The 13,381-nt window shown below is 45.4% G+C and overlaps 1 protein-coding gene across 6 annotated transcripts in view; it reads left to right on the top strand.

Moving 5' to 3' along the window:
• Positions 1-1,800: 1,800 nt before the first annotated feature.
• The window catches only part of ARID1B (AT-rich interaction domain 1B), a 330,726-nt gene continuing 319,145 nt past the window's right edge, over positions 1,801-13,381 (top strand). For 3 of the 6 annotated variants that reach the window (XM_030448694.1, XM_030448693.1, XM_030448696.1), the window contains exon 1: positions 1,805-3,839. In XM_030448694.1, coding sequence (XP_030304554.1) covers positions 2,064-3,839 — 1,776 coding nt within the window. In that variant the 5' untranslated portion in view covers positions 1,805-2,063. Of the gene's footprint in view, positions 3,840-13,381 lie in introns of all 6 variants that reach the window. The other 3 variants (XM_030448695.1, XM_030448697.1, XM_030448698.1) reach the window with 3 other exon arrangements.

Raw genomic sequence — 13,381 nt, 5'->3', positions numbered from 1 at the left:
TTTCTAATAGCTATATAACATTTTTACACTTGCAGAATACCAGAAGGAAAAAAAAAAAAAAGCAATTGTAACAGAAGTATTAATAAGATGTACTTGATGAGCACTGAGACTTTTCAAAACTAACTCGCTAGTGGAAATCAGAATATTTCTGAGTTTTCAGAAAGAACTAAAATTAATAGACACTGGAATCACACTGTTCATACATTTATCAGTATCTTTGCACGTAATTCAATGTTACAGTATGATGCTCCTGCTTTTGAATGTTTTCACAGTGGATTCCAAAAAGCCTACCTACTTCTAACAATATTTTTTTTATATGCTGCATTTTCCTCCCTAATTGCTATTTCATCTATTTACCTATTTTGAAATTTTTAAATGTGCTTAATCTTTAACAGACCACTATAGTAATTTAAGACCAGACCCTTACTGTATCAAAAACGTTAGCTAATATCTCTAGTTGCTATACTCATAGCCAAGTTCTTGATCCCCCAAATCCTTTCATCTGTTGAATATAGTATTACCTGTTCTTATACTAGAGTATCATTTGTATTAAGGTAGTTACAAAAAAAATCTTCAAATGGTTCTGAAAGGTGGTTCAAAAATGTAGGTCAACAGCAGCTTTCCATTTGGAACAAGAGTTATTTATATTTACTTTTTTTTTTTTTTTGTTACTAGATTTTCATGAGTGCCTTGTGTGTACTGGAAATTACATTGTTTGGGGAAACAATTATGAGACCAAAAATGTCTCACTCTCCTTGATCAGCTCCTGTTGATCTGCAGATAAGTGCACAGAACATATTGAAAACAGCCCAATATATAAAAGCATCATCAGCGCAAATGACTGTTAGAATTTGGAGACAGATGGACAATGTGGACGATTGCGAAGATGCTACCGCCACAGAATTTTAGGTTAAATTTTATAACCGTCTGCATACAAATATCCGAGGGGGAGGACATTTAAAAGCCAAAACAAAATAGAACAAAATCAAGAAACGTAGTATTAATTCCACGTGACACGGCAAAAGCTTCCCTGCCCTCGGAATGAAACGAGGCGGCTTTTAAGCGGGACACACGGGACAAACGGGGGGCAGCGTGCTCTCCCCTAAAAGTTTGACCGACCCATCTGCTCTATCCAGCACATCTGGACGAGGAGCACGGCTGCCGCCCGCCCCATCCCCCTGCGGCACCGGGGCAGCGCTGCGGGCAGCACCCTGGGCCCACAGCGGCGGCGCCAGCCCAGCCCCCCCCCGCGGCCTCGGGCGGCCCGGGGCACCCGGTGGGGCCCAGCCCGACCCTTCGCCTCGAAGTGAACCTCATGCGAGTGAGGCCGGCCGAGCCCGCAGGGTGTCCGCGCCGGCCGCGGCCCTGGCCGCGTACGGGAGCGGGACCCGACTGCGAGCGGGTACAGCGGAGGGGGCCGAGCCCCCAGTTCCCGTCCCGCTGCCGGCGGCGCGGAGCGGGAGCCGGAGCCGTGCGGAATCCAGTCCGCGTTTTGCGAGTGCGCGGGAGCTATCGGGGCGGAGGGGGCGATGGCTGCCGGCGCTGGCTCGCTCACTCGCTCATGCCATGCTGGGCCAGCGCGGCTCCGCCAGACGTGTGTTTACCCATATCCGGGTTAGAGAGGAAAGGAGGAAAAAAAAAAAAAAAAAAAAAGAGGAAAAAAAAAAAAAAACTAAAACAAAAAAAGAAAAAAGTTTCATTTAAACCTGAACAAAAAACTTTCAACATGAAATCACACAGCAGGAACAGGCAGAGACCGTAAGGCGTTCTTACCATTTCTAATCTCAATCACGGACTAGGGGAGGGAAAATTCTGTAATTTGGTGCGTGCGGAGCGGTCCGCAGGGGATACTGTTGGCTCAGTCAAGTCCCTTGCCTGGCCGCTTCGCTTTCTGCCCCGCTCTTTTCCCTCCTCCCAGCCCTGCTCGCCCCCCTTTTTTGAGGGTGGAGGTCGATTTTTTACTTTTTCAAATTTCCTTTTTTTTTTTTTTCATTTAAAAAATTTATTTATTTCAAAGTAGTTACTATTATCAGTACTAATTTCTCCGGACCCGCAATGTTGCGATGATCATGGCCGCGCAAATCGCAGCGGCTCCGGCGGGTGCGAACAACAGCAAGGGCAAAGCCCCGAGCCTACCGGGCGGCCTGGGCCCGGAGCGGGGCCCAGGGGGGGCCGGGGCCGCCGCCGCGGGGGCTCCCGGACTGGGCCCCGCGTTGGGGGTCGGAGAGGGGAGTCCGGCCGGCAGCAGCAGCAACGTGAATAATGTAGATCACCATCTCCTCCACCACCACAGCGAGCCGCTGAACATGGCCAATAACGCGGCTCCCGCCGCTGCCGCCGGTAACAACAACAACGCCAGCGGCGGCGGCGGCTCCTCCTCGGAGCCGACTGTGAAGGAAGGTGGAAGCTCCTTGGCGTTATCTTCATCTTCTTCGTCTTCTTCCTCCTCCTCCTCCTCCTCCTCCTCCTCCAACCCGGGCTCGGCCATGGAGACGGGGCTGCTCCCCAACCACAAGCTGAAGAGCGTCGGAGGCGATCACCCCGCCGCGCCGCCCCACCACCACCATGCCCACCACCCGCATCACCATGCCCACCACCACCATGCCCACCACCCGCACCACCACCACCATGCACTACAGCAGCAGCTAAATCAATTCCCGCCGCCGCCGCAGCAGCCGCCGCCTCAGCACCATCCCGTGCAGAATAACAACAGCAGCCTCGGCGGCGGCGGCGGCGGCAGCGGCAGCAACAACAACGGCGGTGGCGGTGGCGGCGCTGCTCAGCCCAGTGCAGACATGGAGCAGCAGCAACATGGAGGAAAAGACAGTGTTTTGGGCGCTCAGGCCGAGCCCCCCCAGCAGCCGCAGCAAATGCTGAATAAAGGCGCCGACGAGGAGGAGATGCCCGGCAAGATGGGCGAACCCATCGGCGGCCGCTACGACCACTCCGGCTTGGGACCCCTGGGCGGACAGCAGCAGCCCCAGCAGCCGCCCCCGAGCGCTGGGAGCGGCGGCGGCGGCCTCGGCGGCGGCGGCGGGAGCGGGGGAGGCGGCGGAGGCCCCTCCGCGGTGGGTGTCTCGGAGTTCAATAGCTATTATGGCAACGCTGCCCCTGCCCCTGCCAGCAGCGCTACGGCGAGCCGCGCCGGGCCTTGCTTTGATCAACATGGCGGACAACAAAGCCCCGGGATGGGGATAATGCACCCCACGGCGGCCCCCAACAGCATGGACCCCCTGCAAAACTCCCACGAAGGTTACCCCAACAGCCAGTACAACCACTACCCCGGCTACGGCCGCGGCCCCGGCGGCGGCGGCGCGGGTGGCGGCGGCGGCGCGGGAGCCGTGGCGGCAGCAGCGGCGGCGGCCGCCGGGGCAGGCGGCGGCGGAGGCTACGGGAGCTCCGCGGCGGGCTACGGGATGCTGAGCTCCCCGCGGCAGCCGGGCGGCGGCATGATGATGGGCCCCGGCGCCGGGGCCGGCCTCGGCAAGGCTGCTGCTGGCGCGGCGGCGGCCGGCGGCTTCGCGCGGTTCTCCGGGCAGAACCAGCACCCGTCCGGGGCCACCCCTACCTTGAACCAGCTGCTCACGTCCCCCAGCCCCATGATGCGGAGCTACGGCAGCAGCTACCCCGACTACAGCAGCCCCAGCGCCCCGCCGCAGCCCCAGCCTCAGGCAGCGGCGGCGGCCCCGGGAAGCCAGCAGGCAGCAGCGGGCATGGGGATGGGCAAGGACATGGGCGCCCAGTACGGAGCGGCAAACCCGGCCTGGGCAGCGGCACAACAAAGAAATCACCCAGCGATGAGCCCCGGGAACACCGGGCAGGCCATCAGCAGGACCCAGGTAAACCCCCGCTCTCGATTCGTGACGGCCCCGTGCCACTCGGGTCGACGTCTTAGTTTCCTTATAATTCACTTTTTTCCGTCCCCCCCCCCTCCCCTCTCCCTCTCCCAACCCCCTCTCATTTTTTTTTCTTTTATTTTTTTCTCTTTTATTTTTTCTCTTTTTTTTTTTTTTTTTTTTTTTTCCCTTTTTTTTTCTTTTTTTTTTTTTTTTCTTCCCTTCTCCGGGCCAGTTCTGCCCCTCGTTGCCTCCGTAGCAGGGTGAGCCGCGCACAATGCGCGGCCCCGCGGGGGCTGGAGGCATCGGAGTGCGGCTTTCGCTGCCGAAATCAGTTTTTCTCAGACCCGATTAATATTTTTCGACTCGAGTTTAAAACACCACGGACGGAAGGACGCGGGCCCGGAGGATAGGCAGCTTGGGACGGGGGCGGGGGTGTGTGTGTGTGTGGATTTTGTAATCGGAGTGTTGGACCCGGGGGGCTCCCGGGGGATAGCGTCCATTATCCGCCACGGGTTTTTTTTTTTTTCCTTTCTCTTTTGCCCCCCCTCCACCTCCTCTTTCTAACCTGTTATTTGTTTTGAACAGAGCGAGTTGCGCCGTTGCACGCTCTTAGCAAATTAGTTGGTCACTGAATGGAGGAGTTACCGCAGTGAGATCCGCGGCCGGGCTACTTTTATTATTTTTTTTTATATATATATATAATTTTTTTTTCCCTGTGGGAAGAGCGCGCGTGCGTGTGTGTGCGCGCCTGTGCCCGCGCCATGGTCCGCGCCGCGCGGGCCGGGACGCGTGGGGTGCCTGGGCCGGGTGACCTCCAGGGGACTCTCCCACCGGCAGAAGCGCGCGTGGTGGGTGCGCGCGCGCACCGCTGCGTTTGTCTCTCCCCGAACATGCGGAAATCCAAACCGGGGAAAAGGGAGGAGGGCGACGCGGGGGGGGAGCCAAAAAAAAAAAAAAAAAAAAAAAAGAAAGGAAAAGAAAACCAGCCCAAAGAGATAAGTCCTTGGCGTCGGCAAAGGGGAGCGAGCACCGGGCGGACCGCCACCCCCGCTCGCACCCCGAGTGCCCCAGCTCGGTAAACTCCGCCGATCGATCGATCGATCGGTCGATAGATGTGCGCGATGATCGCGGGGCGGCGGGCCGAGGCGCAACGGCGTTGCGGGGCTGGAGCTGGGGTGCCGGTGCAGGGTGCTGGAGAAGCCGGGGTTCTCCCCCCCCACCGCTATCCGACCGGTGCCGAGGAGCGTCCGGGTCTCCCCGCCAGGTTCGGAATTTGAATTGTGGAGGTAAAGCGGCTGCAACCGTCTCCAGACAGCTGCCTCCGAGTTGACATCTAATCTGCCATCTGATTGGCTCCCCGCTCGCCATTGGGCACCTCGCGCTGCTGATGTAAATAGCAGCGCGGAGCGGCGCAGTCACAGAAAACCCCGCCACAAATAACACCCGCCAGGCGCGCCGGCGGGGCCAGGTGGCGCGGGAGGGAGGAAGGGAGGGAGGGGAAGGGAAGGGAATGGAAGAGGGAGGGAAGGAAAGAGGGAGGAGGGCGGACAGGGGTGGTGGTGGTGGGGGGTGTGTGTCTGCACCCATCGGGCCGGTCACGAGCTCGGTGGAAAGCTGAGGGTGTCTCCCTCCCGCCCACCCCACACCAACCCCCGTCTCGCCGTCACCCGATTTGGTTAGATGGCGTGGGTTTATGTGGCATCGATTTATTTTAAATATTTATTTATTTATTTTTAATTCTATGCTAATTGGAGGCGGTAAGGGAGTATCTTCTAATAACAGGGCTCGGACGAGGATTCGGGATTTCAAGTTGCGCTCGAGCCCCTAAAAGCGTTTTGTAATGTTGCGGCTTGTGGATATGATGCAAGGGATTAGATTTTTGTAAGAAATTAAAAGAAATTAATAAAAATTAATCCACATACTAATTTCCCTACATTTCTGTTAGCTCGGTACCTGATACACGCATGCCTCTTAAGAAAAAAAACCTTGTTTGGGTGTAGCTGCTGTAGGTGAGAAAACGCCGTGTGTTGTACAAAGAATGGAAAAAGCCGATCTGTCAGAGGTTGTGGTTGTTTCATCTCGGCAACGAATCCAGATATTCAGGGGAAAAGGTGCTTTTTCGTTGAAATTGCGGTTAGAATACTTCAGGAAGCATCGGGAGTTGTTGATCTCATTATTTTTCTACACGAGTGTGAGATGAAGCTGGAATTCTCAGTTGGAAAGTGAATTGTGTTAAATGGAGTAGTGCATTAGAATTTTATGGCTTTCTTTTCCCTTCAACAAGATCTTTCTATTAAGAACTGTTAAATCTTTTAATAGCTTTTAACAACAAGGACTGTCGGGAATGCAGGTGTATGCTTTTGGGGTCTTCAAACGGCTGGATCGTGCCATAAAGTAACAAACGGGAGCTGGAGGGAACATCACCTAATACTGTGAATGGTGTATTCATCCGGAAAAAAACCAGAAACCTGGATGGGGCTAGCTGTGTGTATGTGTTTGTCTACTTCCAACAGATCACTCCTGTCAGGTTTTTAGTTTTTATTTAATTTCCTTCCTGTTTCTTCCAGGGAAATAATTTTTTTTTTTTTTGTGAGTCTTAATTTTTACCTTTTTTAATTTGCACTGGTAAAAGGGTCACTGGAAGCCATAAGATAATGAGGCCTCATATGCATAACCTTTCATAATTAATTTTAAAATATTTGCATAGTCTGCTTGCTTTTAAATGCAGGCAGTTCAGAATTTATGGCTTTAAAAGGTAGGAGAATCATCATCAGATAGACATAGTACTTATTAGTTCAGAGTTCTGTTGTTTCATGACAGAAATTGTTTAAAGTATTTTGTTTTTATTGGAAAAGTGAGAGTAAATTCATTCCTCAGTATGACCCTTAGAAATACTTGCTTATATTTATGGGTTAACATCCTCTCACAGATGGTTTTTTTTTCCTTTTTTTTTGTTTTTCTATCATGAGAATTAGGATGTAGCTTAGAGAGAATAGTCTGGCAAGGGCATACTTTAATTGATTTAATTTATTTATTATTATTATTTCCTAAAAATAATTTTCATGAAAGTCATTTGTGTTCTTTATATTATGATTTTTTAATCTAACTAGTATGTGATGGAGATAAGAAATTTTTTTAGATTTTAAATTAACATTTTTACTGTCTAAAATAGGTTATGTCAAATAAAATATTAAATACTTTGCCTATAGAACAGTTATTTTTTTACATAGTTTATTTTTAATTCCCATGTGTTTAATTCCCATTCTCTGTGCATGTTGTATTATTAAGTAGAGAAATTGATTGCTTTTCTGAAAGACAAAACGAGGATATTCAGGCCAGCATTTGATGGCTTCTTTTTATTTTATTTTATTTTATTTTTTTTTAGTAATTATCTGTGTTCATACTCTGTATATGTATACACATACATTAGAATATACTTGCTTGTCATGTGTCTTTTGGAAAGCAGATGATGATTGGCCTCTAATCCTATAAGAAACAATTGTACTTCGAACAGAGAAAAAGGGCAGTCAGTAGGCTTCAACATGCAAAATGCTTGTTCAGGAAATTCTTGCCTCAGCATGGGTAATTTTTGTAATATGTGAAACTGTGGCATCCTACTCTGAACTGACTTCTGTGTTTGTCCAGCTGATGAGATTATTTAAGAAGATTTTGCTTCCATTTCATTTACTTGCCTTAACCAATCATGAGATGAAATGGGAGCTTGAAAAGAGGCCTCTTGTTTCTGGACACACCTTTTCAAAGCAGATGGATATTGCTCATGTGGATACATTGACTGTGGAGGAGTTGGGAGGTGCTAGCACAGTACCTTGTCATTCAGTGATTGTGATTATTGATTAATTCCTTGGCAATGTATAGATACTTAGAGTCCCGAGGCTCCTTTTATTCTTCACTACTGATTCGCACTGCAGTAGCTGGCCTCTGTGTGTGCTTTATATACATCTTTATCCTTTGTGCACGTGTATAAGATTTGCATACACCTACACAGAAAGAACGAGGCTTGGATCTTTTCAGGAGTACCTGTACAGCATAAGGTATAGAAAGTGGTAGGAAAAAGATCTGTTGAGCTGCTCTGAGTTTGTGTGTCTATCAGTCATCTGTTTTGCAGCAGAGAAACTCGGAGTATGCTTGATTCTGCAGCTCTTTTTATGCCAAATAGATGGTCTGTATTGGGAGTTCTGGCTAAGCCAGGGCTGCAGAATCATGTCCTGTGCCTGAAGGCCATTAAACAGCTGTTAGTGTGGTGAATGGATTCTTGATGTCTCAATGGGAGAATAAAATATATTTTTCCCAGTGCTTTTTCGAATAAACAGTTTAGTATTCACATAGCTTCTATTTAGAAGCAGCAAATAGCAATATTCTCAGTTAGTAGCATCTATATATATATTACGACTGCATATTTGACACTTTGTGGTTTGGTGTTCACTTATTGGTTTCTGTAGTAGTGCTTAAGCCTACATGTTGAACAGCAGGACCCCGCGTATGATACAATAAAGAGAGATACAAACCTGTCTGCTGTATTACTGCTTCCATAGTGCAATTACTGTCTTTCTGGTATTCTGATTCGAGTCTGGGAAGAGGAAAACTAAGGCATTTAACTAGTTACATACACAACATAAAATTTTGAAAATTACTGTCTGTTAGGTGATCCTGCTTCATTATTTTAGTTAAAACTAAATGAAATTAATGCAGTGAAAACAAGTCTCAATAGCTTCCGATAGGTCTTTCTTACTTTTGCACTTGTAATATTTTACCATAGATATTTTTAAAATCTTGTTGTTAACATGGGAATGGCAGTAGTTTATTTATCTGTGTGTCTTTAAGGTGGTACCTGTGCCCTAAGTAGATACATTTCAGTACTTTTTAAAAAATTGCCTTTTATCGGGAGGCTTTGAAGATTCTCTGTGGATATGTAAAGTAGTGTTGCCACACTCCTCGCTGTGCATGCATGCTCAAGGCTGAAGAATTTCAGTAGCATGTGTTTGTGGTAGGCTAACTTGCTGGAATATATTTTAGAATTGTGATTATTAAGGTACTTGGGAAAAAAAAAAACTTTTTCTTTCAATTTTGGGGCTATTTACATAGTGCTAAATACATGTTTTGGTTGGATTGAATGAAGACTTTAATTAAACTTAGATTAAAAGTATACCTTGGTGGTTTTCAAATTTGTTTTGAAAACCAGTAATAGAAGAGTGGTACTAAGCAATGTTGTTTTTGTATCACTTCATGCTGAGAGAAGAAAATAAATGTAATACATGAGAATCTTGTGGAGCCAATCATCTCAGAGTAAAATTAATTTTAAAATTTGTTTTACCTTTAAGTAAATATAATTTTTTTTTTTGTAAACCTGAAGAGTTTCTGTACATCTGGTGTACATTTTGCCACTCAGATCATAAGTCTACCTTTTAAATTTTTCTGTTACCCAGTTATAACCTGGTCATGCTAAGTTTTACATGCAAATGCTGATGTACTGGCACAGTGCTATGGTGTTTGTATTGCAAGTGAGCTGAAGGGTTTCTGTGGTACTGTCAGTTTTGAGAGTGTGGTATCCAGTGATCCACCTGGAGCATGTGCCAGCTCCAAAAGGACCAAACTCACCCAGGGTTGTTTAACTGCAGCTGAGGAATCCAGAGGGATGAATGTATCTAAAGGTATTAATGTAATTTGTGAACAGTGCATTTTGGGGACAGTAAGTGGCTAATTTGTACAGGATTGCTTCTAACTGCCTTTAGTTTCTCAGTAACAACTGAGAAAACAATTCAGTTCTAAGTACATTTAATCCTTACACCATCTTTCTATTGTGACTTGCCCTGGAGTAAGAGACTAATCTTCCTGTTGTGCAGGGTGGGGAAACTGAGGCACATAACATAGACCTTCCTTCAGGCAGGCACACCTTGGAACAATTGAAAATGGAGGTCTCAGAGATAAATAGGGTCTTGGGGCTGTACTTTGTTAGTGTGAACACATTCCTTCGGGGGAGAATTTAAGCTTTACAGGCGTCTATTCAGTCAATCAAATGAGAAGACAAATGACTGAGCAAAACAAGGGACTTGTCTGCTGTGTCAATACAGTCACCTTAAACTAAAGGCACTGTCATCTAAAATTCAAGTATTCCTTGCACTGTTTTATAGTTACGTAGTCAGTGTCATCTATATTGTCACTGCATTTCTCATAGAAATTAAACTCTGAGGAAAATGGAGTTGAACAAGTGCCCAGGAGCTTAGCTGTTGTTGCAGAACTTGCCTTCTGATGCCTGTGATGTACAGAGCACAAGTATGTGATGGGGGGTGGTGCAGGTGTGGCTGCACAAGCTTCCTTTCCACTAAGTCCAGTTGTTTTATCTGGCAGATAAACTGTCTTTGTTTTTAAAGTGAACGAATGTGGTAGGGAAATCACAATTGTGTCTTGCTTAAAGATTGCTTTTCATATGGGAATTGTTCTTACTTCAGGTATAAAGTACCTTTTAGTAAACTTTGTATACTATATAAGTAGCTTACTTCATCTGAAAGCACCTGCAGCTGTTTAGGATTGTTTAACCTAAGGCTGTTATTGTGATGCTGTTGACAAAATGTTTCATTTATGTTTATTAAAACCAGTCTGAAATCGGTGTCAAAGTTCTCAGCAGGTACAATTTGAAAGGATGTTGATATATTGTGCATTTGTATTCCATGTGGAATTGAAATGTCCATTTCCTTATAAGCTACCAAACCAAGTCATGAGGCTGCTAATATTCTGAATGGGTAGTGGCAAGTTTGTGTATTTAAGACAGATTTTGATGGTTCTGTAGTGTAGTTTAGGAGCTGTGTAAGGAATTGCTTTCAGTACAGAGCTATAGGTGTTTGATCAACTTAGATATTACTGCTTGCATTTGAATTATAGTGGGTTTAGTAACTATGTCAGAAGGATTTAGCATGTGTAGAAGTATGTAATCTATTTTTTAATTTCCTTTTTCCAATTTCAAGAACTATTAGTTATCTTTTGCACCTGAACTTGCCTGGTTGCCAAATGATATTCTGCATTAGAGGATTCATTGTGGTGTCCTGTTTCCCTGCCCCTGCTTTTGTAGCCTTCTCAGACTTGAAAATATACTGAATTTAGGTTTGTGATCTGCTAATTGTTTATGAAGACATCCATATGAGTGATAATGCCCTCTGATACTTCCATCTGGAGGACTATGTCACTTACTGTGACCCCCACCAGTGTCTTTCTGACCACTGGAGGGGTGGGAAAGGAATGGTTGGCTAATCTGATTGTTTTGTTTTGTTTTTTTTTAAGGAATTGAATGTGAGTTTTTTGTTTGTTACTTATTTTCTTCGGCATGTTTACTAAAAAAAAATATAAATTATGAAAATGGGAAAAACTCCATCTATAATTCCCCTTCCTTTTCCCTGGGTGTGGGGGAGGAAGGTAGTGTTAGTTGTGCTACTGATAGGGTATTATAAGCTTTTACTATGAACAGTTAAGTTTAAGATTATTTTTTGTTGGTTTTGTTTTGTTAGGTTTTTTGTTTTGTTTTTGTTTTGTTTTGTTACAGGTTTGTTTGGCATCTGTTTTAGATATCTACTTATTAAAAATAAGAACATCTTCTGTAGGAGGCGTTCTGGTAGATGGTAGCAGATTTTACCTGCATTAGTTACAAAATGGTTTTGATTTTGCCAAGCTGCTGAATCAATTTATTTGCCCTTCAAAAATGCTGTGGCCAGGTCCACAATGAAGTTCTGTTGTACCTACATAGTTAGGCTCAAGGAATTAATTGCATCCTTGATTAATAAGGGTTGGGGAAAAACCCTTTCATATTTAGTAAACCATTGTGGTGGTAGTGGATCTGCACTGGCAAAATAACAGCCTTTTCAAGTAGCTTCTCCTGAGGATTTACAGGTTAAGATAGAGGTAACTCGCTGAGCTTTTTACAAAGCAGATATATCCACAACATGTTTTAGTCACATTCTGAAAGCACGAAGTTGATCCATGTTATGCAGGAAAGGGGGGGCTGTCTTGCTGTAGCACAATGCCTGTACAGCTGGCTTTTACAGAAGGGCCTGAAGTTTGAGCATGGTTGTTTTTTGTTTTAAGAAAGAAAACAGAAAATTTCAAAAGGAGAGATCCTGTTTTAAAGTATAACTGTAGTCATGTGTGCTTTCCCAGAGTGGGAATAACTTAATTCACAAATTGATAGAAGTGTAATAGTGCCTTCTTTACACAAGCAATTAATTCATCCATGATAAATAAATTATGTGACTTCAGGAAAATGTTGTTAGGTAGAGGATTGGTGCAGGAATTCTGGATAGCTGTCTGCTGACTGCATGACTTAAAGGTAGCTGGTTTCACTGTTGGATACCTCAGTTTCCCTCTGTTAAAGTAAGTTTAACATTTGCATTATTTGGTTACTTGAGGTTGAGATGCAGTTTTAATTACAGTGTCATTCAGAATAGGCAACCTAAGCACTTGCTATGTGTGAAGGTATCCAGTCTGCACTGTGCCTTCCTCTGTTTGCTTGGATAGGATCTGAGATTTGGTGTTCCAACATTCATCATGTTATTTGGTTAGCTTGTCAGACTTACTTGTTTGTAAGCAAGATGCTGAAACATCAGCTCTGAAAATTTCTTTTGAAAGCACAAGGACAGGATTTGTAGTTCTTAAATTTCATTCTTTTAAAGTTAAAAATAAAGATAAGGAGGTTTGTTTTGACAGCATCAAAGGAATATGCTGGTTTATTTGCAGCCTTTGATTTGGATGGAGTGTATGGAGTTCTGAGGTTTTTTTTTGTGTAGCAATTTATGTTGTGAATATTTTGGGTTTTCTGTTTATATGAAGTGGTAGTACTGATGTCTTACTTTCAGGCATGATTTATGGAAAAATAAAAAAGCGCTTTTTTGATTTTTAAATTTTATTATAATTTTTTTTAAATTCAGTGTTTCTTAGTTGCTTGAAATTCCCAAATCAAGAACAATGAGCACGTCCCTTAGAACTATTTTGAGATATTTACAGATAGTCATATGTAAAGGCTGTTTAACAAACAAAACATTTTTGGTCAGTACGTTTGGGACTGCTTTAGTTCCATATTAGCAATAGCAAAATAATTTTACTTGTCAGATTTACTTACATTCGGAACGTCTTCCTTCCTACGGACAGATTCCTGCCAGGCAGATAACTTGACGGTGCCGTGTATTGGGCGGTAAGGAAGAGTTGGCAGGAATGTTTATACAGCTGATGGCCGGGTGCGTTCCCTTTTCCATAATGTGTTTCAAACCCAAGTTTCGCTTGCCGGAGGGGTTTCCAGCCTGCAGAGGGGCTGCCTGGCGATGGAGGTTTCCTCGGAGAGGAGGCGAAAAGGAGAGGGAGAGGAGAGGTGAGCGGGCTGAGTTCTGGGGCCGATTACAAACGTGGGGTTTGCAGCGTCTGTAAAAGTTTCACACATGAACCAAACTAGTTAGCTTGTGTAGCGTCACATGATCAAAATATTTTTCCCCTTGCCGCTGCCAGAAGCTATCTATTGCTTTTCAACAATCTCGTCGGTCGGGCAG

This window comes from Calypte anna, chromosome 3 (genome assembly GCF_003957555.1).
Source record: "Calypte anna isolate BGI_N300 chromosome 3, bCalAnn1_v1.p, whole genome shotgun sequence".
NCBI classification, from domain to species: domain Eukaryota; kingdom Metazoa; phylum Chordata; class Aves; order Apodiformes; family Trochilidae; genus Calypte; species Calypte anna.
The sequence above is the reverse complement of the archived record's forward strand: the minus strand, read 5'-3'. Positions and strand labels throughout refer to the sequence as shown.